General features: G+C 37.3%; 3 protein-coding genes and 2 long non-coding RNA genes across 12 annotated transcripts; 4 read left to right on the top strand and 1 right to left on the bottom strand.

The window, feature by feature from the left end:
* The first annotated feature begins 2,691 nt into the window (after positions 1–2,691).
* On the top strand, positions 2,692–8,622 carry LOC117632095 (FRIGIDA-like protein 5). Of its 3 annotated transcripts, XM_034365494.1 has the most exons (5): positions 2,692–4,665; positions 5,681–6,253; positions 6,977–7,149; positions 7,258–7,425; positions 7,459–8,622. In XM_034365494.1, exons 1-5 carry the CDS (start codon positions 2,916–2,918, stop codon positions 7,684–7,686), a joined length of 2,892 nt encoding a protein of 963 aa, XP_034221385.1. In that variant the 5' UTR covers positions 2,692–2,915; the 3' UTR covers positions 7,687–8,622. The 3 variants fall into 3 exon arrangements, with proteins under 3 accessions (XP_034221385.1, XP_034221384.1, XP_034221386.1); XM_034365493.1 differs by having other exon boundaries at positions 7,258–8,622; XM_034365495.1 differs by lacking the exon at positions 5,681–6,253 and having other exon boundaries at positions 7,258–8,622.
* A 1,012-nt stretch (positions 8,623–9,634) lies between these two features.
* On the top strand, positions 9,635–14,604 carry LOC117632093 (cytadherence high molecular weight protein 2-like). Of its 4 annotated transcripts, none has more exons than XM_034365488.1 (5): positions 9,635–9,788; positions 10,099–11,841; positions 12,959–13,312; positions 13,490–13,665; positions 13,774–14,604. In XM_034365488.1, exons 2-5 carry the CDS (start codon positions 10,125–10,127, stop codon positions 14,431–14,433), a joined length of 2,907 nt encoding a protein of 968 aa, XP_034221379.1. In that variant the 5' UTR covers positions 9,635–9,788; positions 10,099–10,124; the 3' UTR covers positions 14,434–14,604. The 4 variants fall into 4 exon arrangements, with proteins under 4 accessions (XP_034221379.1, XP_034221378.1, XP_034221377.1 ...); XM_034365487.1 differs by having other exon boundaries at positions 12,752–13,312; positions 13,493–13,665; XM_034365486.1 differs by having other exon boundaries at positions 12,752–13,312.
* Positions 14,605–15,003: 399 nt separating this feature from the next.
* Positions 15,004–18,019, top strand: LOC117633098. 2 transcript variants are annotated; one of them, XR_004586570.1, is made up of 3 exons: positions 15,004–15,253; positions 15,350–15,443; positions 15,985–18,019. It is a non-coding gene; the product is annotated as an uncharacterized LOC117633098 (long non-coding RNA). The 2 variants fall into 2 exon arrangements; XR_004586571.1 differs by having other exon boundaries at positions 15,007–15,253; positions 17,853–18,019.
* Positions 18,020–19,144: 1,125 nt separating this feature from the next.
* Positions 19,145–21,475, bottom strand: LOC117629569. The gene is made up of 3 exons (XR_004586120.1): positions 21,141–21,475; positions 20,894–20,982; positions 19,145–19,312 (listed from the first exon to the last, which is right to left on the bottom strand). It is a non-coding gene; the product is annotated as an uncharacterized LOC117629569 (long non-coding RNA).
* A 939-nt stretch (positions 21,476–22,414) lies between these two features.
* Positions 22,415–27,383, top strand: LOC117629685. 2 transcript variants are annotated; one of them, XM_034362254.1, is made up of 5 exons: positions 22,415–22,562; positions 22,866–24,505; positions 24,820–25,389; positions 26,116–26,288; positions 26,390–27,383. In XM_034362254.1, the coding sequence occupies exons 2-5, from the start codon at positions 22,882–22,884 to the stop codon at positions 27,179–27,181; spliced, it is 3,159 nt and encodes a 1,052-aa protein (XP_034218145.1). In that variant the 5' UTR covers positions 22,415–22,562; positions 22,866–22,881; the 3' UTR covers positions 27,182–27,383. The 2 variants fall into 2 exon arrangements, with proteins under 2 accessions (XP_034218145.1, XP_034218144.1); XM_034362253.1 differs by having other exon boundaries at positions 24,817–25,389.
* Positions 27,384–27,657: the final 274 nt, after the last annotated feature.

Raw genomic sequence — 27,657 nt, 5'->3', positions numbered from 1 at the left:
ATTTCTGAAAATAGAACAACCAGTTCCATCAAAATTCAAATTGAATTTTGATTTTACAAGTCTAGTAATTGACATAAACTCTTCTTCATAGAAGGAACATAAACTACCTCATCTAATTCCAAAACAAAACCAAAATCTAGCTCTATTTTAATTGTCCCTATGTAGTCTACTTGAACTTTTTCTCCATTTCCCACGAATACTTTGACTTCATCCCTGCTTGGCAGCCTCTTACTTGTAAACTCCTGCAAAGAATTAGCTACATGAATAGAAGCACCAGTGTCTAACCACTATGAATCAAATGAAAAATTATCCAAATTGGATTCGAAACAAACTAGAATCTATTGTTGTTACCTTTTCTCTTCTTCTTTTCCAACCATTTCTTATACTTCCGGCAGTCCCTTGCTTTCTTGCAAAAGAAACAAGCCATTCCTGTTGTTGGTTTCAAATCCTTTTGTGTGATACTTTCTTGCTCTTTTCCAGTTGCAGTCCTATACTTATTTTCCTTGTTCTGCTTAGTTTGAACCATGTTGACCATTTGGCTCCCCTTTCTCTTATGATATTGTGCTCTTGCTGAACATAAATAGTAATGAGATCATTCAAGGTCCAGTTCTCTTTCTGAGCAATGTAGGTTTCCTTTAGGGGCTTAAATTCCTTAGGCAATGAATTCAGTGCAAAATGGACCATCATATCCTCATCTACTGTCATTTTCAGTTCCTGCAGCTTAGTCCCTACGTCGATCAAGTTCATGATGACCCAACAAATAGAAGTCTATACAATGATGACCCATAAATGTCACAAAGAAGAGTTCTGAAATGCGTGATTTCTTGCCTTATGGAGCTTCTGTTCAAAGTTTTAATGATTATAATTCTTATTGTTGAGAAGCATTGGTTACAATTTCCCACTGGACATGCGTTTTACTCTTGTTTTTAGAGCGGTGTAGAAGAGTTCTTGTTACTCTTAGTTACTATATTAAAGAGGATGAAACATAAAAGGGGCCTCATTTTAATTTTTGACCCGGGGCCATCCAAACATGAGCTTGTGAGAGGGAATCATTTCATACAAAGTGAAACTTTGGCTGCTCTTAAGACGTCATTGGACCAACTTGCTGGGGGTTTGTACATGAGCTTGCAAAATTTGTGTTGGATGTGATGCAAAATTATTTTGCTCAATACTGGGGAAATGGGGATGTTCGTTCTAAAGAAACTGTCATGTTGAGTTACATCAACCTATTGGAGCAGCTAATAATTTGTGTCTCACCTCATGTGAAGGACGATGCAAGAAAGCTTAGCAATCCAGTGGAAAGCAAAAATGGGATAGCTGATACTCAAAATTCATTGGAACATTTGGGTTTTTTGCAGTTTATTGCTAAATATGGTTTGTTTTCTACCTTTACTAGATATGATATCGAATCGCTTCTTGGGAGGATTTCTCACCAGAATCTCAGTTTTGCAGATAAGATCCCTAGTAAGTTTCTTGAATATGAATTGTCATATTGTGTTCATTGTGCTGTTTGTGTTTAGCTTACCATCAATCTTGTTTATTCCTTGATAGGCTCTGTTTGTACATAATTTTGCTATTTACAGTGTTTTGGCTATAGGCAGTCTGCAGTGCTGCGGATCTTGGTTTACCATCCTCGTACCAGTAAGTTAATGAGTGGCCCAACTTTGGTAGGTTGCCGACCTGCTTGCTTTTGTGAGTTGCATTACTTCCATTTTGGAGAAGCAACTGTTTTGACTGACTCAATTGTTGGGACCCTTGACAGCATAGATGGAGCTTTTGAAATACTCGAGCGAGAACATGTTTTTACTGTTCATACAATGTTTTTGGTTTTTTTCTTCTTCTAGGTTAGATGTTTATGTTGACGATTTTAACGTGTATTTGGTTCACCCCCATGATTTGCTTTAATACCGAACCTAAAGCTCTTTCACACGTGATGTAATTTCTATCATCAACTGATTCAAACATCGGACTATTTTCTTTTGCTGCAGAGTTTGTTGTTATAAAATCAGATTTGGAAAATATTATTTTTATTCTAAGTTAGCAAGTGGGCAAGTCTTGCAGGGAAGGATTCGCAGTTCTGGAAACTTCTAATTCCATGTGATGCAATTAATGGGGCAGTGAACTTTCTAATTTTCTTTTAAATTTTTTTTTACCATAAATAAATAATAAACCAATTAAATGTTAAAACAATGAAAGCCATAATTATAAGACCCCGACATCTTATAATTTAAAAGAAAAAATAAAAGCCATTGACATAATAATTAAATGATTTTTTTTTAAAACTAATAACACACGCTCACGTGTTTAGCAATTGGTTTTCTGTTTTGTTTATTTATTTATTTATATTTTAAAATTTTAAAAAAATTACGTTTCATATAAATAAAACTAATTTAATCTATCTATATATATAGCAAAAAATAAAGAATGATGAAATGTTCAAACTATCAGAAAATGATATTAGTTAATATAAACATAAAAATTAAAATTATTAATTAAATAAAAATAGTATGATTAATTTATATTTTTTAAGAAAGAAAATAAGATATTAAGCGCTAAATCCAAAATTAAAACAGGTCAATGACGAGTAGGACTGGATTTGGACACGTGGTACCTTGCATGCTTGGGTGGTCCCTCCTCATAGGGAGAGAGAAATTATATAGAAACTTGAGAAGGATACGTGAACGTGAAAGTTGTACGACTCTCTCCCTCACAACACTACGCTCTCTCTTCTTCATCTGTTCTCTCTCTGATACACTCTCTCTGGTTTAGGGTTTCAGAAAGCGAAGTCGCCACAGGCGGGAAAGCTCCGACTAGGCGCTAGGGTTTTCTCGTCTTCTTCCAACTTTCAATCTTCATTCTCCACCACCACGGCGTCCGTACCGTACGGTTATGGAGAAGAAGCCTCGGATTTGAAAATGTCTGAGACGAAGCAGAGCTGTCTCGGCCAGGCCTACGAAGCCTTGCATGCCCAAGCTTCATCCATCCTCCACTTTGGTGTGCAGTGGAAGGAGCTTGAGGACCACTTTGAGTCGACCCGGAACTCGCTCCAGACCCGACTCCGAGAACTCGAGAACCGCGAGAAGAAAATTGACGATCGAGAGAAGCGTTTGGGAGCCTTAGAGTTGAATTTTGACTCGGAGATGGCATCCAAAGCCGAGAAGTTGCGTGGAGTTGAGAAATCGATCGAAGAGGTTGAATCAGGTAAACACCACTTCAATTTGCAATCGCTTAAGCTACTGATTGAAGAGCATAATGAAGAGCTTGATGTTAAAGAGAAGCGATTCTCAGAACTTCAGAGATTGGTTGGAGAGAAAGAGAGGGAGTGTGATTTAATTGATAAACGTGTTAAAGAGCGCACAAAGAAATTGAATTGGGTTATGAAATGTGTAGAAGAGAGGTCCAAAGAGGTTGAGTCTAAGAAGGAGGAAGTGGAAGTGGTTCAGGGGGTATTAAACAAGTGCAGAGAGGATATTGAGTTGCAAGAGAGGCAATTAAATTGGATGATGGGAATGATTGAGGAGCGCCAGAAAGTTTATAATTTGAGAGAAGAGCAAATTAACGCCGCTCAAATATCTATTGAAGAATGTGACGATAAGATGAAATTGAAAATGGAGGAACTTCGTTTGGTTCAGAGATCATTGGAGGAATGCTCTAATACTTTGGAATCCAAAGAGAACATAATTAGGGAAATGGAGTTGAAATTGAGAGATTTTTATTTGCTTAAGAAATCAATGGAGGAGTGGTCCAGTGAACTTGAATTTAAAGAGAGGGAACTTGAGGGATGGTTTGAGAAGCTTGAACTGAAAGAGAAACAATTTGAGCCACAACTCGAGGAACTCCATTTGATGGATAAGAGGATCAATGAATGCCTCAATGAGGTTCAGTTGCAAGAGAAACATTTAGATTCACTCCAAAAATCGATACAGGAACGTGAAAAGAATTTGGATTCACTCTCCTATGGACTTAAATTGAAAGAGAGGCAACTTGAACAACTGGCCAAAGAGCTTGAATTGAAGCAGAAAGAAGTTGATTGGATTCGAAAATCCACTGAAACTAATACCAAAAAAAGGAGATTGAAGACGAAGACTAATATCCTTGATTCTCAAGCGAAGATTGAGCAATTGGAACATACTCCTGGTAACAATGCCACTGTTCCTTTTTCCAAAAGTATCCAGTCCCGCATCTACAGGAATGGTAGAGACTTGCAGTTGTTCCTGAATGAGCACTTGAAGAGACATGATTTATTGGGTACCGAAATCTCAGCGATTCTTCAAGCGTCATCAGACCCAGCCAAATTAGTTTTGGATGCAATGCAAGGGTTTTACCCTTCAAATTCGGTTGTGGAAAACTGGGAGTGTGACTTTGATTTGAGCGTTATTAGAAGGAGTTGTATTCTTCTGTTACAAGAGTTAAAGAGAGTCTCACCACAAATTAATCCTCAGGTGAGAGGAGAAGCAAAGAAGTTGGCAGGCAATTGGAAGGATAAGATGATTGCGGTGGTAGAAAATTGGTTAGAGGTTTTGGGATTTTTATTGCTTCTTACTACATATGACTTGACCTCTACTTATGATGAGAATGAGCTTCAAAGTCTTCTTGTTGTAGTTTCTCAGCATTCACTGGCTACTGAATTAAGACAGGCCCTTGGTATATCAGATAAGGCAAATGGTAAGATTTTCTTTTTTTGTTTCTTTCTCTTTTTATATTTGTTGATGTTTATGTCTCAGTTTCTAATTTCTATAATACTCTTTCCCTATTTGGAATATGTAATAAATTGTTTCTGATTAAATACTCTGCGTTCAGGAGCCATATTGGATAATTGTTAGGTTAACAAATAAAAATCTATGCAATGATACCCTTCACATGTGATGCGATGGGATATGCTTGTAAATCTGTCTCATTTTATAGAACTGATGGCCCATACATGTACATGGAAAAGTTCTGAAATGTAGATATTGTGCCTTATGGGTGCTTCTTTTAGAGGAAAAAATAAATAAAGGAAAAAAATGGAAATTGAATACTTATAGTTTTTGCATTGTGGATTGGTTACATTCCCTATTGCACGTGCCTCAGAATTTTGCATTACAGTGGTAATTTTCTCTAAGAAGCTATTGCAAGCAATGATATTTAAGCATATTTCAAAATAGTTGTGCTTTTAGGCCTTGTTATATTCTGGAAAGAAGTGTTTTCATTTTATTTTTTAATCAATAAATACTCTCTTTTGTCCTGGTCTGAAAATCAAAGTAGTTTCATTGTCCCCATTTTATAATTATGTTGTTTTAGGCTAATAGCATATCTTGTTCCATGTTTCTTTCTGATTTATCTCATAAGAATTTCAGTGTTGGGGCCAGGCGTTGCTCTTCATTTGTTGTCATTTTATCCTAAATCTTGTTCTTGCATATTGTGCATATACTTCTGACGTGTTCTTTTAGGCAGTATCTATCTCCAATCTGCACATAATACCTTCTGATGTTTTGGCATATGGCTAAATAAGTGTTTTCTTATTTATTTTTAGTTTCGCTAGGTGATATTTCAACCTAATTGCAATGCCGACCATCACTTTCGCTCAAAGCTTACGTGGCACGTAATGCTATAAATATCTTTCCTTACTATCTTAAATTCAGAATTACACTCAGTAACAGTCTATTACGTTTTTTTTATGTTCCTTATTGTAATGGCATAGAGAGCAGCATAATTAGTTCCCCAGGCAAAATTGGTGAACCCATATCTTCACTGGCCAAAAATGGAGCAACTTGTTCTTCTCTGAATCTTCAACCAGGTGCCGCCACAGATGCAAGGAACTTGCAGGGATTTTTAAATGAGCATTTAAATGGAAATCATTCAATACAAAAAGAAATGTCAGCTGCCCTTGAAACGTCATCGGACCCAGCAAAACTTGTGTTGGATGAGATTCAAACATCTTTTGCTCAATACTGGAGAAAAGGAGATGTTGGTTTCAATGAAACTTTCATGTTTAGTAACATTGCCCTATTGGAGGAGCTAATGAGGGTCTCACGGCATGTCGGACCTCATTTGAAAGAAGATGCAATAAAGCTAGCAGAGCAGTGGAAAGCAAAAATGAGAGCTGACACTCAAAATTCATTGGAGAGTTTGGGATTCTTGCAGTTTGTAGCCACATATGGGTTGCTCCCTACTTTGAATGGAGATGAGATTAAAAAGCTTCTTGGGATGATTTATCAGCATAAACAGGCTCTAGAATTATGTCTTACGCTTGGTTTTGCAGATAAGATCCCTGGTAAGTTTCTTGAAAATTGGCTTTCATAGTGTGCTGTTTGTGCTCCATTTACTATTACCCATTTATTTCTTGGTATGCGATTTAATTTTGTGCAATTTATAGTATTTTGGCTAAAGTTGTTTGTAACTACAGTGTCATAGATTCCATTCGTGTGCCCCTTGTGCAAGGGTGATACAGTTATCTTTGGGTTTCAAAGGATAGTTATTTTTCGGTTGTTTTTATACCGTGTCAGGAGAGCTAATGGGTTGAATATTAGCAAATGGCTTGAAGATGATTAAGAAAACTAAGATAAACTTCATGAGACAAGATAAGGTATAGAAAATTTCACAAAGAAGTTAAATAAGTCAAAGATTTTTTACAGACTGATTTTGACTGCTTTTATGGTTATTTATTGTATATTGTAAGCTCACGTGTTATAATTGTTGTTCAGACTGGAGAAATGTGTCCCTTTGTTGGCTTGGTATTTAGTTTGTTGGAATTGTGTACCTTCCTAGGATGATAGTTTCGTTACTCATGTCTTTTTCTCCCTGGTATCATGTTTTCCAGCTTACTTATGATTGGTGTTTGAGTTTCTTCTTTTGTATCTTAAATATGATTTCTTTTGTTAATGCATGTACTTATAGTAACTTCTTTAAGTTTGGGTCGTGATACCATGCAATTCTCCTTTTGAAATTTCTCTGGAACAGTACGATGAATCATGCAATTTGGTTTTACATGCAACAGATTTTATTCAGAATCTTATTGAAAGGAAGCAACTGTTTGAGGCTTTTAGGTTTATTTGCACCTTCAAGGTAAATGACAAGTTCTCCTCGGTACCACTCTTAAAAGAATATGTGGAGGGTGCAAGGAAGTCTTACAGGACAACTTGGAGGAAAAAGAAATCACTTGATGAAAAGGTACATTCACTCATCTTTGGACATATCTGATAGCTGCTTCTTAATTTGTTGAATCTAGGACCATCCCATTGTAAATCTACATATATCAATGCTTATTTTTGCTCACAGAAAGAGGTTGTAGACCACCAAATAGCTGATCTAAGAGCTGTGATTCAATGCATCAAAGATTACCGCCTCGATTCTGAATACCCATCCAAGGACATCGAAATACAAATAGTTCAGCTGGAGAAAATGAAGGAGAATTGGATAAAAATGGCGAAATCTCTTGGCTCTAAGGCTGAACAAGAGGAGAAATCTCTTGGCTTTAAGGCTGAACAAGAGGAGAAATCTCTTGGCTCCAAGGATGGTCAAAGGGAGAGATCTCTTGCCGCCACCCAGGTTGAACAAGAGGACAAACCTCTTGCCTCTAAGGAGAAGAACAAGAGGATAAATCTCTTGCCTCCCAGGAGAAGAAACCTAGTACCAGCAATTCTGTCTCCAAGGTTGAACAAGAGGATAAATCTCTTGCTTCCCAGCAGAAGAAATGTAGTTCTATAATTTCTGCCTCCAAGGTTGAACAAGAGGATAAATCTCTTGCCTCCCAGAAGAAGAAACGCAGCACCAGAACTTCTGCCTCCAAGGCCGACCAAGAGGAGAAAAAAGAGAAGGAATGCAGCGCCTGCACTCCTGCTGCCTCCAAGGCCGAACAAGAGGAGAAAAAAGACAAGAAATGCAGCACCAGCACTTCTTCTGCCTCCAAGGTTGAACAAGAGGAGAAAAAATAGAAGAAACGCAGCACCAGCAGTTGTTCCTCCTCCAAGTTTGAACAGAGACAACAGAGTAAATATAAACGTCCTCGGACATCTGCTACACCCTATGCATTGCCAACTTTCCCTTGTGGCTATCTGCAGCCAAGTTCGTCCTTATTGCCGAAAGGAAATTATATACACCATGGACCTTTTTGAAAGATTATGAGCAAAGCCACACTCACTTATTCATTGAGTTGTGCAAACAAAAGGAGAGAAAAAGTCCCTAATACAAGGAAATAGAGTCCAAGAAACATGAGTCCGGACTATCAGGTCCATCACCTAGGAAACATAACTCTAGGTATTGAGGAATCACAACCCTACGGTCTATCAATTTTGGTATAGCTTCCGTGCCGGATGCTGGAATGCAGCACTAGTATCTGTTCTTGCCCAACCTCCTGTATATGGCTATTATTAAATCTAGTACGAAGCATGAACCTGCCATACATGCTACTAACTTTGAAGGACCAATGTGCAGTGCTAATTGTGTTGATGGCACAGCTTTGGTAGGTTGAAGGTAGACTACCTGCTCTATTTTTGTTTTTGTTGTTGGTTTTCCCGAGTTGCATTGCTTTCATCTTGGAGAAGCCAAGTTCTTGTATTTTGACTGACCGACTTTATTGTAGAAATGTTTGACTGAGATGGAGGACTTGAAATATTGAAAAATCTTAATGCTCTTTTCAGATCAGTGTAAGCCCAATCTTACTAACTTGTCCAAAACAGAAGCTCATTCATTCAAAGGACCCATATGTTTTCTTGTGGGGAAACTTATAGTTCTCATATATATATAATTTTTTTTTTCCTGTTATTCAGTAGATAAATTTACTGAGAGCACATTTGAATATGAAAACAAAAATGTAAATTTGGGAATCAAACAAAAAATATAAAAAATTGAGAAATAATAAAGTTTGGATCTTTATTTAAAATAATTGAATGTGTAGTTTTTATATTTTTTTATGATCACAAAAAATATTATATAGATATAATAATGAAATACATGCTGACAAGTTACAATTAAAAGAGGCCAATCTTCTGCAAATTAAAAAAACTGAGGCCCTTTTTTTTTCTGCCAAATTAAAAAAAAAACCTAAAAAACTGAATTTCGAACATCACCTACCTACATTATTTTCCTTTATTTATTTTATTTTATTTTATTTTATGGATTTCGAATCACATGTTTTGCCTAATTTGAGGCCACGGTTTTATTTTCCCCAAATTCCAATTGCAACAGTGAGAAATGCCTCAACTATGTGAGGGTAACGACAAAAACCCAACCAATCCAGCCAACCAACCAAAAGGAAAAGGAGCTCATAAAAAGGGCATGTCACAATCGAATCAATTAAAAGAAGGGTTTTTTTTATTATAACACAAATGGTGTTGGAGGTTTGCGAAATTATTATCTTTGATCTTTTATGTGTTTTTATAACATTATTGGTCCTCATAATAATAATGATATTTTTATTATTTTTATTATTTTATTTTATTTTATTTTTTTACTTCACACATAATATGTGTAACATAAAAGATCAATAATATAAATAAATAAATAAACATTAAAATTGATATCAACGGCTAGAAAGACCCATTCTGTTTCATTTACGCTGGATGGACACGTGGCAACTTGGATGCCGTCCAGATGAAATTTGTAAAGTCATGGAGATTGCGCATTTTATGGAATGACAATCACCTGCATGGAACGACAGTGCTTGTGACTTGTGAGCTTGTGAGCTTCAGAGCTTCAGAGCTTCAGACCTTGAGGGCCGCTGGAGATTGAAGAAGAAGAAGAAGAAGAATTTTCGGCCTACTTGTTCCCTAAGTTCATTGCAACAGACAATCTGGAAAACCCAACCCAAGGTATGTCACATGAGACCCTCATTCATTCTCTCTGTCAATCTCGTCTCCTCTGTTTTAGGGTTTTCAGAAAAAAGAACCGTCTTTTACTTGTACTAGCCACCACATCCACAACTAGGGTTTTCTATTTTCTAATGCGGCTCTCCTCTGTTACTCTGTTTTGGGGTTTTGAGAAAGCTCTCTGTCACTCTCGTCCCTGTCCGTACAGCTACAACAACGCTCTATGCTTTTCTCATTTTCTTCAACTTTTTTCACTCTCCGCCGTTCTCCACCGCCACGACTGGCCATAACCGTTACTAGTGTTTTCTTTCAGGAGGTACACCAGCGTAGTAAGTAACAATGGAGCAGACAGCACCTGATTTGGAAGAATCGGAAATGAAGCAGAGTAAGCTCAAGCTCACCTTGATGTGGAAGGACCTTTTGGAGCACATTGACTTCACCAAGAAGGATCAGGAAACCCAATTTGGCATCCTTGAGAACCAGTTGGAAGCCAAAGCCAATGAATTGGATGGAATTGACAAGTTGATACAAGAGAAAGTAAAGGAGGTCGAATCGAATAAGCAGCACTTGTGCTCCCTTCAGTTACTGATCCAAGAACATGAAGAAGAGCTTTCTCTGAAAGAGAAGCAATTCTCGGATGTTCAGAGATTCGTTGGAAACAAGGAGAGGGAGTGTGAGTTAATTGAAATACGTTATCAAGAGCGAACAAAGAGATTCCAAAAATGTGAAGAAGAGCTTTCTTTATTAGAGAATCGATTCTCGGATTTTGAGAGATCGGTTGGAGAGATGGAGAGGCAGTATGATGTAATGGGGAAACGTATTCAAAATCGAGAAAATCGATTGAATTGGCTTGAGAAAACCGTGGAAGAGAAGTTGAAATTGGTTGAGTTTAGGAAGAAGGAACTGAAAGTCATTCGTGCACAGCTGGACAAGTGCTCCCAGAAGATTGAGTTGAAAGAGAGGCAATTCAATGAGATTCTGGGGTCAGTTGAGGAGCAGCAGGAAGAATTTTCTTTTAAAGAAAAGCAAAATAAAGGGGCACAAAGATCAATTGATAACTGTGACAAAGAGATAAAATTGAAAGAGGAGAAACTTAGTTTGATTCAGAAATTGATAGTGGACTGCTCTAATACACTCAAATCGAGAGAGAAAAGTATTAGGGCAATGGATTTGAAAATGAAGGATTTTTGTTTGCATAAAAAGACAATGGAGGAGTGGTCCCGTAAACTTGAACTGAGAGAGAAACAGTTTGAGTCAAAAGTTGACGATCTCAATAACAGGATCAATGAATGCCTCAATGAGGTTCAGTTGAAAGAAAAGCATTTTGATTCATTTGAAAATTTGATAGAAGAAAGCAAAAAGCATTTGGATTCGCAAGAAAAGTCATTACAAGAATATTCCAATGGACTTGAAATGAAAGAGAGGCAACATGCGGAATGGGCCAAAGAAATTGAATTGAAACAACAACAAATTGATTCAATTCGGGCGTCCACTGAAGACCACACCCAAAATCTGGAGTACACCCCTGCCAGTATTATCGCAGTCCCTTCTTCCTCAAGTAATCAATCCAGCATGAAAAGGGGTGGTAGAGGCTTGCAGTTGCTCATGAATGAGCATTTGAAGAGAATTGCCTTATTGGCTAGCGAAATGTCTGTTCATCTGAAAGCATCATCAAACCCAGCAGAATTGGTTTTAGATGCAATGGAAGGGTTTTACCCTTCAAATTTGGATGCGGACAAAATGAAGTTTGATTTTGATCTGACAGTTATTAGAAGGAGTTGTGTTCTTCTGTTACAGGAGTTAAAGAGGTTGTCACCACAGATTAATCATCAGGTGAGAGAAGAAGCAATTAAGTTGGCGGCTGATTGGAAGGCTAAGATGACGGTGGCAGCTGAGAATAGTTTGGAGATTTCGGGGTTTTTGTGGCTGCTTACGGCATATGAATTGACCTCTACTTATAATGCGAGGGAACTTCAAAGTCTTCTTGCTATAGTTGCTCAAACGGAACACGCAACTGAACTATGCCAAACCCTTGACATCACAGAAAAAGCACCTGGTAAGCTCTTTAGTATTTATTTTCCATATTTATATCTGAGTTTCTTATTTTATCACTCTCATTGTTTTTTAATACACACACGCACGTAGAATAATTCTCTAAAGTGCCCCATCCCAAACTTGATTTTCTGATTAAACTCTCAATGTTTGGAAGAGGATCATGTGGGTTAATTTGTCATATATTACTTACCCTTGTTAAGTCAATAAATCAACCTCTATATTAGTACATCAATGCCCTTCACATGCTATGGGAAGGGAAAAAATAAGAAGAAAAATTGAATGCTTCTTATATTTGGTAGCATAAGGTTATGTTCCCTATCGGGCATGCCTTTAATTGCAAAGTAGTCATTTACTTTAACAAGTTGTTGAAGGCAATGAGTTTTAGCCCTTGTTATGTTCTGCAAAGATGATATTTTAAATGGTAGACAATTTTTACATTTTATCTTTTTAGTAAGTAAATAGTTTCTCTTTTTTTTCTCGCCTGAAAAAGTAAACAGTTTCATTTTAACCTCTGTAATAAATCTGTGGTTTAAGGCTTTTAGCATCTCATGTTGCATGTTATCTTCTCATTTATCTGATGAGAATCTCAGTGGAGATATGTGGCAGTGGTTCCACATATGCTCATCTTTTGATACCATTTCATCCTAGATATTTTAGCATCTCTATTTCTGATTTGCACATAATACCATCTGATGCCTGACATATGCAACACGATAAATTTTTTAGTTAAGTTTTTCTTGGTTAGATTTGAACGTAAAAGCTATGCCCACTCTCACCCTACTGCTTACCATTTGAGTCAAAGCACAAGTGGCACATAATACTGTAAATATATTTTGATATGTTAAATTCAAAATTTTTCACTTACCAACCTGTGTACTGCCTTTTCTTTGTTTATTTTTGCAATTGTATAGCTGGAAACAGAGTTTCTTTCCCTGTAAAAATTGAGGAACCAGAGTCCTCACCCGTCAGAAATGTAGCAACTTCTTCTTCTCCAAATCTTCAACTAGATGCCGTCACATATGAAAGGAATTTGCAGCAGCGTCTAGATGAGCATTTTAGTGAGAATAATTCAGTACAGAGCAAAATGTTTGATTATTTACGAGTGTCAATTGACCCAGGAAGACTTGCTCTGACGATGATGCAAAAATCTCTTTCTGACTACTGGAGAAAAGGAGGTCTCAAAGCAACTGTCATGATGAAGAACATCTCCATGTTGGAGGAGCTAGTGCAAGTCTTGCCGCATGTTGGATCTCATGTGAGAAAAGATGCAGAAGAGCTAGCGGTCAAGTGGAAAGCAAAAATGGGAGCCAATACTGATAATTCATTGGAGATTTTGTGTTTTTTGCAATTTATAGCTACATATGGATTGGTTTCTACCTTCGATGTAGATGAGACGGTAAAGCTTCTTGGGATGATTTCTCAGCAGGCTATAGAATTACATCAGACACTTGGTGTTGCAGATAAGATCCCTGGTATAAGTTTCTTGAAAACTGGCTTTCATACAAAAGCTTACAGGGAAAACATTTTAAATTGTTAATGCATTTTCTATAGTAACTTCTTTAAGTTTGGGCAGTGATACTGTGCAATTTTCCTTTTGGAAATTCTCTAGAGCAGTTTGATGAATCTTATGATTTTTGTTTTGCACATAGCAGATTTTATTCAGAATCTTATTGAAAGGAAGCAACTCATTGAGGCTATTAGATTTATCTGCACCTTCAACTTAATTGACAAGTTCCCGCCAGCACCACTCCTCAAAGAATACATGGAGGATGCATGGCAGTCTTTCTGGACAATTTGGCTGGCAAAAGAATCACTTGATGAAAAGGTACCTTCACTCTTATTTTCACATCCAATAGCGCTCCTTAAATAGTAAAATCTAGGACCTTATCCTCGGCGCATATTTACATCTATCAAGGCTTATTTTTGCGCACAGAATAAGGTTGTAGACAAGCAAATAGCTGATCTAAGAGCTGTGATTCAATGCATCAAAGATTACAACCTCGAGTCTGAATACGCATCCAAGGACATTGAAATACAAATTGTTGAGCTTGAAAAGCTAAGGGGTACTTGGAGACATTCTGGGAGACCCTATGTCTTTGAACAAGAGCTGGAAAAGAGGAAGGAAAGTAGTAGCAGCACTTCTGACCCCAGATTTCAACCACCAGAGAAACGTCAAGCCATAGCAGCTGCTAGACCCTGTGCATTGCCAACTTTCACCCGTGGCTATCCGCAGTTAAGTTCGTCATCTCAGCTGCGGTGTGGACATTCTGTGCAGTTTGACATGGCGGCCAACGACCATGAAGCTGCTGGTGCTAACTTTGGTGCCATGCAGTTAAGTCTGTCATCTAGGCTGCATTCTGGACACCCTGAGCAGTTTGGTATGGCTGCCAACATCCGCGAAATTGGTGCTAATTTTGGTTGGATGCCATTAAGAATGTCACCTCAGCTGCTTGAAAATGATGCACACCCTGCACGGTTTCGTGTGGCTGCTAGCGACCATGAAATTGGTACTAATTTTAGTGCCATGCAGAATGCTGGGTTACTTCACCCTCATCACTTGTTGCCCAGCCCTCATAGTTATCACCCTAATTGAATCTTATAGGAACCTTCCACGCATGCAAACTTTAAAGGACCAGTTTACATTGGCATTCTGAAAATCCATCCCCAATGTACAGTTCTGATTATAATCTTACCATCCCTGCCCAGCTTTGGTAGGAGAAAGCACTAATTTTCACATAAATGGAGTGCTTGGGATGTTTTGAAATCATCAATGTTCGTAAAGCAATTTGAAAACATTAATTAATATACGTAACTAATGCACATTTAAAAATTATATTTTATTGAGTTTATACGTAATTTGTTTTTAATCAAATAACAAATGTCATTAGCAAAAGAAAATGGGTATTGGGTGTTTTGGGTATTTTAATTTGGATAATAAAGAAAAAAAAACAATTAACGCATGGACACGTCTTCATTGCAGTCTAAAACATCAAAGAATAAGAAGGTCCTTTTACCTCGGTAAAAGGACTATTAACTCCTTGGCCTCGTTCTACTATCTATTGTTGTGGGTTTCCCATCAAGGCCGAGGGGCTAGGGTTTCTTTCAGACAGTCAAAGGCCCAAGGTTAGGATCTCTCTAGAAAATCAAGGCCCAGGGCTAGGGTTGCGATAGAAAACCAAGGCCCGAGTTTAAGGTTTGCTAGAGAAACTTTTGCTTCTGTCTGTTTCTAGGAATTCATTTCTACTTTCGCGCGATCCGATCTTCTAGAGAAAGACAGATGCTAGCTTTCTGAGAATTACTAGCATCGTTTGGGTTTAGGGCTCTTGGATGGCAAAGGAGAACGAAGCGGCTTCGCAGGCCGCCGTCAATGGCGACAATACACTCACGAGCTCTCTACGATGCCGTCCATAGGGGTGAGCACCGTTACCCTATCTTTTTGTTCGCACATTTTTCCCGTATTAATTCTAGGGTTTTGTATTTAGATCACAAGAGGATGTGTTTTTGCTTAGGGAAACGACGGTAATGGCGAGAATGTACGAGATCTCGATGTTGCCGTCCGAGGGTTCCTCATTCTCGGCGTGATAATAGACTTTGTTAATAAGGGTGAGCATCGTTGCCCTATTCTGATGTTCACACCTTTTCTTGTATTAATTCTAGGGTTCCTTTCCGTGATAGAAGAACGCATAGGGTTTCACTACATGCGGTGATACCTGATTGGCTTTAAATCTATTAGTTGTAGAAATAATAGCATTGAAACAATAAATGAAGTTTATGGAGTGGAGTCGAATTAGGGTTCTTCAATGTAGGGGCGCACCAGATGCACTTTTTAAATATTTGGTATCACAGAGAGCAGAGAGCGTTCTTCTGATCACCAACTTCATATTCGCCCTTATTTTGAGGACAAGAAATTGGTGTTGAAAAATGAGAGCACTAATGAGTTTTCCTTTTCTATTTTCTGTTTATATTTCCAACTTTATCTCGATCCGGAGTGAAAAAAAAGGGGGGGAAAAGGAGAAAAACCATTACATTATCTACATCTCAAGTATAGTTAATTTTCTGCTGAATCCAAATTTAAGTTTCTTTGAGCCATTGCACAAACTATGTATTTTTTAAAGAGGTTTTGATTTTTCATTTTCTTTTGTAGCTTGTGTTTGAAAAAACATATGAATCTGGACTTTGGTTTCAAGGAAAGTCACTTTCTAAATCCCTTTCTGCAAAGGATGCTCCAAAAATTTTCTCATACAGGCACGATTATTTTATACTACCACCACTTGTTCCTGTTTCTTTACAATGTGTAGAATGATCTTATGTCTGCTCTTTAAGTGAGCTACCCTTTAAGCCTTATGATAGTTTCTTATGTCTTAAACTTTAAAGCATAACAAGATGTGGTACTTCTGTAGAATTTTGTGACAAGCCCGTGGGAAGGAAAAGAGAAGCCTTAGTAAAAGGACCTTCATCCTTCCATTCATATTCTTCCTCTCTCACTCACACTCACACACACACACACACACACACAGTGACATTTCAATACTTATTTAGACTTTGTAAAAATATTCAATTTATCATTTAAGATTAAACCAAACCATTATTTATATAGGATATTAACCCTCCTTAAGCATTTCATTCAACTTCCTAGAGTTTGTTAGGGGTAACTGAAAGAACCTTTGGGTTTGAGTTATTCAAATAGATCCTATCTTATGTACTTGTTTTTTATTCTTTTTAAAATTTTAACCGTGACTAGGGATGGGCAATGGACACCCATGGGTACTAACCACCACCACCATCACTATCACCACCACCTAATTGGTATCCATTTGGGCCAATGGGTAACCCGTTGCCCATCCCTACCTACTTTACAAGTAGTGCCACAACACAGGGACAAGTATGATTTGATGGAAGTGTAATTTCCAAAATTCACACGAATGACAAAAAAACGCTGGTCTCTTTGCATTGCAGGCTCCAAAATATAGCAAGGAATCTGCAATTTGGGTTTGATTTACTTTTAAAGACCTTGACCTTTATCCTATTACAAATTACTTTAAACCTTCTATATGATAGAATTTTACCACTCATCTTTAGGGCTGTAGTACAAAATCGACAATGTTGGTTTTCGTGATCGGCAGAGATCCGTATCTGTGCTCTTCTTCTTTTGTGTGTCTGTGAATGCTCTAACATCCAGTTTCATATGCGACGCATATCAAAGCTTTAGTTGATTGCATAACATGAATTTATAGTAATATATGTTATTCATTTCCTAACATGATTTTGAAAAGTCATGCATGATGAGAAGACTGTCTTTTGCAGCACAGGATTATTTCTTAGTTGTAGAGCAGAGTAACTGCACTGTGATGTCAAAATAGACTGTTTTAATTGTATTTCCGTGTATTGGCAGGTATTCTTCGTGGTAGTAAAATGTTGTTTAAAATGAAGTTATGAATATACAAATGTAGTAATAGAGTATTTTAAAATGTTTCTTCAGGATGTTGTGTTCTGGTTTGCGATCTTTAACATTCAGTGGTTATCACACACCAAATGTTCGTCCTATGAGTTGCAGTAGTTCTATGTTCTTTTTTGTTATTGACATAACAAACTGTTCTTCTCATCATTCCCACTTGTTGCATTTTAACGCTAATTTTTTTTAATTCTATGTGTTTTTTGATATCCTTTTATATTGCTAGCTTTCGAGTTTGTCCACATTTTACAGACATTATTCGTTCCTGAAATGCCAGCGCTGGAGTCTGTTACTGTTAGCCTTTTATTTTGTAGGTAATTTTTGAGGATTGATGTTTCATCTAGAGACGGGCAATGATGTTTTTTGTTAGTTCGTTCGTTAGTGTGACGCTTTCTTATGTTTGTTTGTTGTGTCGTACACTTGCACATTCAGTAGTTATGCTTCGGTTCAACTTATTATTTTGCACACTGACCATCTGGTTTATTTCCGGCTTATTCCAATTGTTATTATTTCAGATGGTTCTAAGTCTTTTATTAATTGTTTAACTGTTTTTTTCCCAGGATATCTAAAACCAAAGGCTACGAGAATTTCGCCTCAAATTTCCTTTTTGTTTTTTTGACTAATTTGATCTAATTTCAATCAAAACAAGTCTGTATAATATCAATTCTTTTATTTGAGTGATGCGGATTGTAGTTTTTACTTGCATTGTATGCATGGTTTTCTTTTTCTTTTGTTAGCCATTGGAACATAGATTAGGCCCAAAGATTTGTTGGATCGATACTTCAGACCCGCAATACTAAATTGGGCTAATCAATAGCCCATATTCGATCAAAAAGCCCCACTAGAAAGCACATAAAGTTAATAGGCCCAATGAATAGCCAATAAACCTCAAAGTAGGCCCAATGGAGTGCCAATAAAGTACAAATTAAGCCCAAAGTAGCGTCACAAAACGATAAAAAAGAACTCATAAAGGATTAGTAAACGACAAAATAGGCCCAATGAAGTACTTAAAACAACAAATAGGCCCAATAAAGTGCCACTAAAAAACAAATTAGGCCCATAGAAGAGACGCTAAACGACAAATTAGGCCCAATGAAACAACACTAACTGACAAAAGAGGCCCAAAAAGGCGCCACTAAACGACAAACTAGGCCCAATAAGAAAACACTAAACGACAAATTAGGCCCAATGCAGAACGCTAAACGACAAAATAGGCCCAAGTAAGGATCCATAAACGACAAAATAGGTAATTTCGTCGTTTAGCGTCTTGAGTGGGCCTAATTTGTCGTTTAGTGTTCTTTCTTTGGGGCTATTTTGTCGTTTAGTGTGGGCTTTTGGGCCTCTTTTGTCGTTTAGTTATGCTTCATTGGGCCTAATTTGTCATTTAGTGTTTCTTCATTGGGCCTAGTTTGTCGTTTAGTGACACTTTATAGGGCCTATCATCTTGTTAAAGGCCTTCATGGGCCTGTTTTGTCGTTTAGTGGCCTTCTATTGGGCCTTCTTTGTCCGTTAGTGACCATCTTTCGGCCTCTTTTGTCGTTGACTGATCCTTTATGAGAGCCTTTTTGTCTTCTTGTGACGCTACTTTGGGCTTAATTTTTAGTTTAGTGGCTCCCCTTTACGCCTACTTTGAAGTTTATTGGCCCCACCATTGGGCCTACTTTCATGTTTATTGACCTACATTGGGCCTACGTTGTCGTTTAATGGCGCTTTGGCTATTACCTTCATGGGCTTTCTAGTGGGCCTTTTTGATCGAATATGGGCGATTCATTGGCCCAATTTCGTATTGCGGGTCTGAAATATAGATCCAACAAATCTTAGGGCCGAATCTATGTTCCAAGTGGCTAACAAAAGAAAAAGAAAACCATGCATACAATACAAGTAAAAACTACAATCCGCATCACTCAAATAAAAGAACTGATATTATACAGACTTGTTTTGATTAAAATTAGATGAAATTAGTTAAAAAACAAAAAGGAAATTTGAGGCGAAATCCTCGTAGCCTCTGGTTTTAGATATCCTGGGAAAAAAACAGTTAAACAATTAATAAAAAAATTAGAACCATCAGAAATAATAACAAATGGAATAAGACGGAAATGAACCAGATGGTCAATGTGCAAAATAATAAGTTGAACCGAAGCATAACTACTGAATGTGCAAGTGTACGACACAACAAACAAACATAAGAAAGCGTCACACTAACGAACGAACTAACAAAAAACATCATTGCCCGTCTCTAGATGAAACATCAATCCTCAAAAATTACCTACAAAATAAAAGGCTAACAGTAACAGACTCCAGCGCTGGCATTTCAGGAACGAATAATGTCTGTAAAAAGTGGACAAACTCGAAAGCTAGCAATATAAAAGGATATCAAAAAACCCATAGAATTAAAAAAAATTAGCGTTAAAATGCAACAAGTGGGAATGATGAGAAGAACAGTTTGTTATGTCAATAACAAAAAAGAACATAGAACTACTGCAACTCATAGGACGAACATTTGGTGTGTGATAACCACTGAATGTTAAAGATCGCAAACCAGAACACAACATCCTGAAGAAACATTTTAAAATACTCTATTACTACATTTGCATATTCATAACTTCATTTTAAACAACATTTTACTACCAAAAAGAATCCCTGCCAATACACGGAAATACAATTAAAACAGAAATTATATATGTTATATATCTTCCAGCTTTTACACAATCCAAAGGTATTTGTCAATAGATAACAAAAAATGAATGATAAACAGCTACAATGAGAAATTATATCAAATTAAGCTTGATATGTACCAACTACAACTAGGAAATATAACAGAACACCAGAGAGAGAGAGATGAATAGATTCTAAATTTATAACTGCCAATCTATCCTCAGTATATATTTGACAATGTGGGCAGATAAATTTTAGTTCTATGAAATTTACTGCTTCAAATTTTATTTCCATGGTAATAACCTATAAACATTGCTTGGGTGCATAGATGCAAAAGAAAATACTGAGAACTTCTGAGACTCCTTGCAGTCTCATCCTAACTTGAAAAGTTGAGAGAAGTATAATTAAAACACACAGATTACTGACATTGCCTAGAACATTGTGTGCGACAATATTTGAATAATGCACTAACCCATTTATGATTTTTCACGTTCTAATGTCTTCCAACCTCATGTTACATTGAAAGTTAGAGAAACCCCATCATCTGATGTACTCTTTTGTCGGAACATCAAGTTGTTGAACAGTCTAGTTATGCATGGTTATTAGACCATCCGATATTGCTACAAATGATTACTTTTAAATTCACCACACCACCGTGTATCACTGATGTAATGTCACAATGTCCCGATTCCATATGTAAGATACCGTCCCCCACTCCCTCATATCAGAATATATCATTCAACAAAAATATGCTATTTCAAAGCGCTCCCATAATGTGTGCCAATTTTGTTTTTGTCAGATATATCGTTCAACTTTTCAAAAATACTATGCTATTTGTCTCAGGAAACTTATTTTTGTTCATTTTGTTTCCATTTAAAAACAAAAAATGATATCTTACAAAATAAAAAACATACATCCACATGCTTGAATGAGTAAGGAGTAAAACCTTAAAGATAAGGGAAGGCCCGCTGTCAGTGCCTCTATCAATCCACATCGCACCCTATCGCATCTTGAGCAAGCTGCCAGGGAGTGTACCTGGAATGGAAGCAAACAGCGAACGCATTAATGCTTTGAATTAAAGACCAACCTACTAATTAATTCCTCAGGCATGTCGCTCCATCAAATAAAAAACAATGATCTCCGTAAACCCTAAATTTCAAAATCAACTTTGACGGGTCCTGGAACCCCCATACCTAGCCCCATCAGATCTCTGGTCTTGGTGTTAATTACTACGCGATTTCAACGGTGAGCTCTTGAACGGATCCGATCGTGGATCAATGGCGGACATCGAGGCGTAAACCTCGCAAAACAAGAATCGCATTTGAGGAGCTTTTCTTCATGGCCCGTCGTCTCTCTCTTTCTGCACGCTCAACTCTCTGATCTACAACGAGGCTCCGATCACAGAGCCAATGCCATTGTTAGGATTTCCAGACCTTCTCTGTGTTTCTCATCTCTCATTTTCTCAGATCTGCTCTCTCTCTCGCTTGGGACTCCGAGGGCCCGAGGGTTAGGGTTTTATCATTTGCGAGATCAGGCGCCTTTTTGGATAAGAAGGTTTTCTTCTTCATACGATGTCGTTTCCTTTTGTATTATAATTTAGAATTTGTAGAGTTAGTGGACTGGACTGATTTGCTGAATTCCCTCGACCCTGGACTTGGCCGCGTGTCCTCACTTTCAATTCACATTGGCCCATCCTTGTGTTTTTTTTGGGTCGAAATTGGGCCATCCTCTTGTATTAGTCCAGTAGTGATAGCCTTTTTAGCGACATGTCGTATGAAATTACTGATGACTCCCATGATTAATGATTATTATTTATTTTTTTGCATTTTTTTTTGGTCATGGGCGGACCATTAGCCCATCTTGGATTCATTTTTTTAAACTAAAAAATAATTTGTGCGTTCAAAGTCCATTATTTATGTTTGATAAAATTCTTTTTTCACAGTTCTCTCTCTCCCTAGCTAATCCAAGTGATGGGTTTTTGATACGTTTTTTGAGTGGGTTTTTTTATATCTTGAGGTAGGTGAAAAACGTTATTTCCATGCCTAGTTTACTCGATTTTGAGTTCAAAGTTTTATAATTAAATTTTTTAATATCAAATAAGTTTTAAAATCTTAAAATTAATATTTGAAAACTCTTTTTTTTTTTTTTTTTGGGTCACACAAAAGAATCATATTTTTTAATTCATTTTTTTAGTAGAACACTTTCCAACTCTTAATTTTTCGATATGGATTTCACTGCCATAAAACAACCATGAGCTTTACATGTTCGAAATGTCATTTGAACACTAGGCAACATTAAACAATCGCCGTAAAAAGAAAAGAGAAAAGCGATCGAAAGATGGATACGTGGCGACGTTTGAAGACATGACCATTGTACATTGGTTAATGTCCAAATGTCATTCGAAAGACATGGCCTTTATTGCATGCTACAGGAAGTTGAACGGCAGTGCTTTGAGCTTGAGGACAAGTGAGAAGAACCTTGTGTGAGCTTTAGAAAATTACAACCTTGGAGACGCTTGAGGTTGAAGAAGAAGAAGAAGAGAAGCAGCTTGGCCTACTTGCTCCATAACTCCATAACTCCATTGCAAGAGAAAATCTTAAAAAACCCAACCCAAGGTTTGTCGAATAAGACCCTCATTCTCTCTTTCAATCTCGTCTCCTCTGTTTTAGGGTTTTCAGAAAATGAATCGTCTCTGCAGAGCTTAGGCTTAGCCATATTAGGGTTTTCTGCTTTTCTGCTTTTTACCACTTGAAAGTGGCAATGATTCCACCCACAATGCTTTCTCTGTTCTCCCCTGTTACTCTGTTTTAGGGTTTTGGAAACTAGGCACTAGGCTTTTCTTTCTAATTTGCTTCAACTTTTCTTACTCTTTGTTTTCTACCACCACGTCGTCTGTAACAAGTTTGGTCCTTTTACAGGAGAAGCAGCCCAACAATGGATAAGAAAGCTTTCAACTTGGAAGAATTAGAGTTGAAGCAGAGGAAGCTCGCCCTGCCATTGAAGGACCTTTTGGACTATTTTGATTCCTTCCGGAATGGGCTCCTCACCAGATTGCAAGAGGTACAGGATCACGAGAAGCAAATGGGGGTCTTAGAGAACCAAGTGCAAGCAAAAGCCAACGAATTGCATGGAATTGAGAGGTTGATTGAAGAGAAATTAAAAGAGGTCGAATCGGGCACGGAGCACTTGCGCTCTCTTCAGTTATTGATTAAAGAGCATAATGAAGAGATTTCTGTTAAGGAGAAGCGATTTTCGGATGTTCAGAGATGGGTTGGAGAGAAGGAGAAAGAGTATGATTCTATTGGAAAAAGTATTAATTGGGGAACAAGTAAATTGAATTGGTATGAGAAAACAGTGGAAGAGAAGTCAAAGTTTGTTGAGTCTAAGGAGAAGGAATTAAGAGAGGTTCAAAGACTTTTAAACAAGTACTCTGAAGACATTCAGTTGAAGGAGAGGCAATTAAATGAGATTTTGGGGTCAATTGAGAAGCAGAACAAAATATTTGCTTTGAAAGAAGAGAAAATTAAAGAAGCACGAAGATTGGTTGATGAATGTGACAAGGAGATGAAATTGAAAAAGGAGAAACTTGGATTGATTCAGAAATCGATAGTGGAATTCTCTAAGACAATCGAATCGAAAGATAAAATAATTAGGGGAATGGATTTGAAAGTGAAAGATTTTTCTTTGCATAAGAAATCAATGGAGGAGTTGTTCTGTAAACTTAGATTGAAAGAGAAACAATTTGAGTCAAAAGTTGAGGAACTTAGTCCGATTGAAAAGGGGGTGACTGATTGCCTCAATGAGGTTCAGTTGAAAGAAAACCATTTAGATTCGCTTGAACAGTTGATACAAGAATGTGGGAAGCATTTGGATTCACAAGAAAAGTCATTACAAGAATGCTCCAATGGTCTTGAAAAGAAAGAGAGGAAACTGGAGCAATGGACCAGAGAACTTGAATTGAAACAACAGCAAATCAATTCAATTCGAAAATCCACCAAAGAACACACCCAAACTCTGGAATATACCCATGCTAACATTGCCACTATTCCTTCTTCTGCAAGTAATCAATCTAGCATCAATAGTGATGGTAGATGCTTGTTGTTGCTCATGAATGAGCATTTGAAGAGAATTGCTTTATTGTCTAGCGAAATGTCTGCTCATCTTAAAGCATCATCAGACCCAGCAGAATTGGTTTTAGATGCAATGGAAGAGTTTTACCCTTCAAATTCGGCCGTGGACAAAATGAAATTTGATTTTGATCTGACAGTTATTAGAAGGAGTTGTGTTCTTCTGTTGCAGGAGTTAAAGAGGTTGTCACCACAGATTAATCATCAGGTGAGAGAAAAAGCAATTAAGTTGGCAGCTGATTGGAAGGATAAGATGACAGTGGCGGCTGAGAATGTCTTGGAGGTTTTAGGTTTTTTGTGGCTTCTTACTGCGTTTGAGTTGACCTCTACTTATGATGCGAGGGAGCTTCAAAGTCTTCTTGCTGTAGTTACTCAACCGGAAGATGCAACTGACCTATCCCAGGCCCTTGGCATCACAAATAAGACACCTGGTAAGCTCTTTTATATTTATTTTTCATAGTTATATCTGAGTTTCTTATTGGTATAATACTCTCTTGTTTCTGAATATATACACACCCACACTTGTAGTACAATTCTCTAGAGTACACTGCCCCAAACTTGATCTTCTAATTAAATTCTCAATGTTTGAAGAATCATATGGGTTATTTATCATATTTCTTACCCTTGTTAAGTCAGTAGTGGCACATAATCCTGTAAATTTCTTTTGATATATTAAAGTCGAAATTATTTGCTTACTAACCAATGCATTTCCTTTTCTGTGTTTCTTTTTGCAATTGCATAGCAGGTAGCACCCTTTCATTCCCTGTTAAAACAGAGGAACCAGAATCCTCACAAGTCAGAAATGTAGCAACTTCTCCTTCTCCAAATTTTCAACCAAGCGCCACCACAGCTGGAAGGAATTTGCAGGGGGGTATAAAAGAGCATTTAAGTGGATATAATTTAGTACAAAACGAAATGTTTGATGCTCTACGAATGTCATTGAACCCAGAAAAACTTGTTTTGAACCTGATGAAAACATCTCTTGATCAATATTGGAAAAAAGGAGATGTTGGTTTTGAAGCAACTCTCATGAAGATCCACATTCCCCTGTTGAAGGAGCTGATGAAAGTCTTACCGCATGTTAGAGATCATGTGAAAGAAGATGCAATAGAGCTAGCAGTTCAGTGGAAAGAAAGACTGAGATCTGATTCTGAAAATTCATTGGAGATTTTTTCTTTTCTGCAGTTTATAGCTACATATGGATTGCTTTCTTTCTTGAATGGAGATGAAATTTTAAAGCTTCTTGGCATGATTTCTCAGCATAAACAGGCCCTAGAATTACATCAAATGCTTGGTTTTTCTGATAAGATCCCTGGTAAGTTTCTTGAAAATTGGCTTTCATAGTGTGATGTTTGTGTTCCACTACATTAATCTGCAGTTCACAATATTTTGGCTATTGGTGTTTGTAATTATGAGTGTCCTAGATGCCATTCTTATGTACATAGTGCTGGGGTGATAGCTTGGGGTTGGTATACTGCCTTAAGAAGTTAATGGGCCGAATATTAGCAAATGGTGTGAACGTGATTGATAAACTTCATGAGTCGATATAATTATGGAAAGGTACAATGAGGTTATGTAAGATATTGTTTATTACAGACTGATCTTGTTGGAATATATTATATATTTTTAAGTGAAGCTCAGTAAATCTCCGCAAATTATCTTTTGATTGGTTTGATATTTAGTTTGACAGGAACAGTGTCCTCTTACATCACTGGCATTCTGTGTCCTCTATTTAGTATTGTGTTCTGATTTCTTCTTTTCCACCCTACATATGTTTTCTCTTCTTTATGCTTTTTTTTTTCTTTTTTTTTTTTTAAGTGCAAGCGATTGGGGGGGAGGGGGGTTTACACAAATATTCATTAGGTGCCTGGGGGTTTTCGAACTTCTGCCCACATGGGTGAAGGTGGAAAAGCTCAACCAACTGAGCTATACCTCTAACATTAACCTCTTTACGTTTGCTTGGTGATACTGTGTAATTCTCCTTTTGAAACTTATCTGGAGCAATTTGATCAATCCTGCAATTTTGTTTTACATGTTGCAGATTTTATTCAGAATCTTATTGAAAGGAAGCAACTGATTGAGGCTGTTAGATTTATTTGCACCTTTGAGGTAGTTGACAAGTTCCCGCCAGTACAACTCCTAAAAGAATATGTGGAAGATGCAAGGAAGTCGTACTGGACAAAATGGATGGAAAAAAAATCACAAAATGAAAAGGTACATTTATTTTGGACATCAAATAACGCTTCTTAAATAGTTAAATCTAGGATCATTCTCAGTGTAAATATACATCTACCAAGTGTTATTTTTCCTCACAGGATACTGTTGTAAAAGACCAAATAGCTGATCTTAGAGCTGTGATTCAATGCATCAAAGATTACAATCTTGAGTCTGAATACCCATCCAAGGACATCGAGTCAGAAATTCTTCAGCTGGGAAAACTAAAGGAGTGTTGGAGACCTCTACAGATATCTTTTACCTCGAAGTTGGGACCACGAGAACATGAAGAAAGGAAGAAGCGTAGTACTAGCACTTCTGCCCCCAAGTTTCAACCACCAGAGAAACGTCAAAATATAAGTTATCCGACACCTCTAGCAGTTTTTCCTAGACCTTATGCATTGCCAACTTTCAACAGTGACTTGTCTCGGCTCTATGAAAACTATGGACACCCTGGGCGGTTTGGTATGGCTGCCAACGACCATCAAATTGGTGCTAATGGTACCATGAAGTTAAGTTCGTCATCTCTGCTGCATGAAACTGGTGCAGATAAGTTTGGTATGGTGGCCAACAACCAAGAAACTGGTGCTAATTTTGGTGCAGTGGAGTTAAGTTCGTCATCTCGGCTGTATGAAAATTACAGACACCCTGCACAGTTTCATATGGCTGCCGTTGCCAACGAACATGAGACCAGTGCTGATTTTGGTGCCATGGAGTTAAGTTCATCATCTCTGCTGTATGAAACTTATGGACACCCTGCACAGTTTCGTATGGCTGCCGCCAACAACGACCATGAAATCGGCACTAATTTTAGTGCCATGCAGAATGCTGGGCTACCACACTCCCATCACTTGTTGCCCAACACTCATAGTTATGACCCTAATAAAATATAGTAGGAACCTTCCACACATTTAAACTTTGAAGGACCAGTTTATAGTGCTGATTTTAGAGACCTTCAATTGCATCTATGGCACAACTTTTGGTAGGCATCCAGCCTGTTTTGTTTTCTGGTTTGCATTACTTCCATTTAGGGGAAGTGTTTTGTTGTACAAAGTTCAAACCCTTGGGGTCGTCAAATAAAATGCTTTTTCCTAATTTGATGCTAAATCATAGGTTTTATTTACATTGTGCAAAAGGCTGCCACACTATGAACTTTTTGTAGCTGTTAACTCAATACTAGAAATGATTTATTTCTCAAAATAAAAAAGATGGGGGTGGTTTTTTTATTTATTTATTTTAAGAAAACGATATTCTAAACTACTCAAAGATCTCTAATATACAACGTCTTGATCCACTGCTCTAATTCACTTCTACAAAAGATTATGGCTTATTAACATCATCTTATTTGTAAACAAAATAAATAAATTTG

Source organism: Prunus dulcis, chromosome 6 (assembly GCF_902201215.1).
Source record: "Prunus dulcis chromosome 6, ALMONDv2, whole genome shotgun sequence".
In the NCBI taxonomy this organism is placed as follows: Eukaryota; Viridiplantae; Streptophyta; class Magnoliopsida; order Rosales; family Rosaceae; genus Prunus; species Prunus dulcis.
Note: the sequence above shows the minus strand (reverse complement) of the source record. Positions and strands in the feature narration are given on the sequence as shown.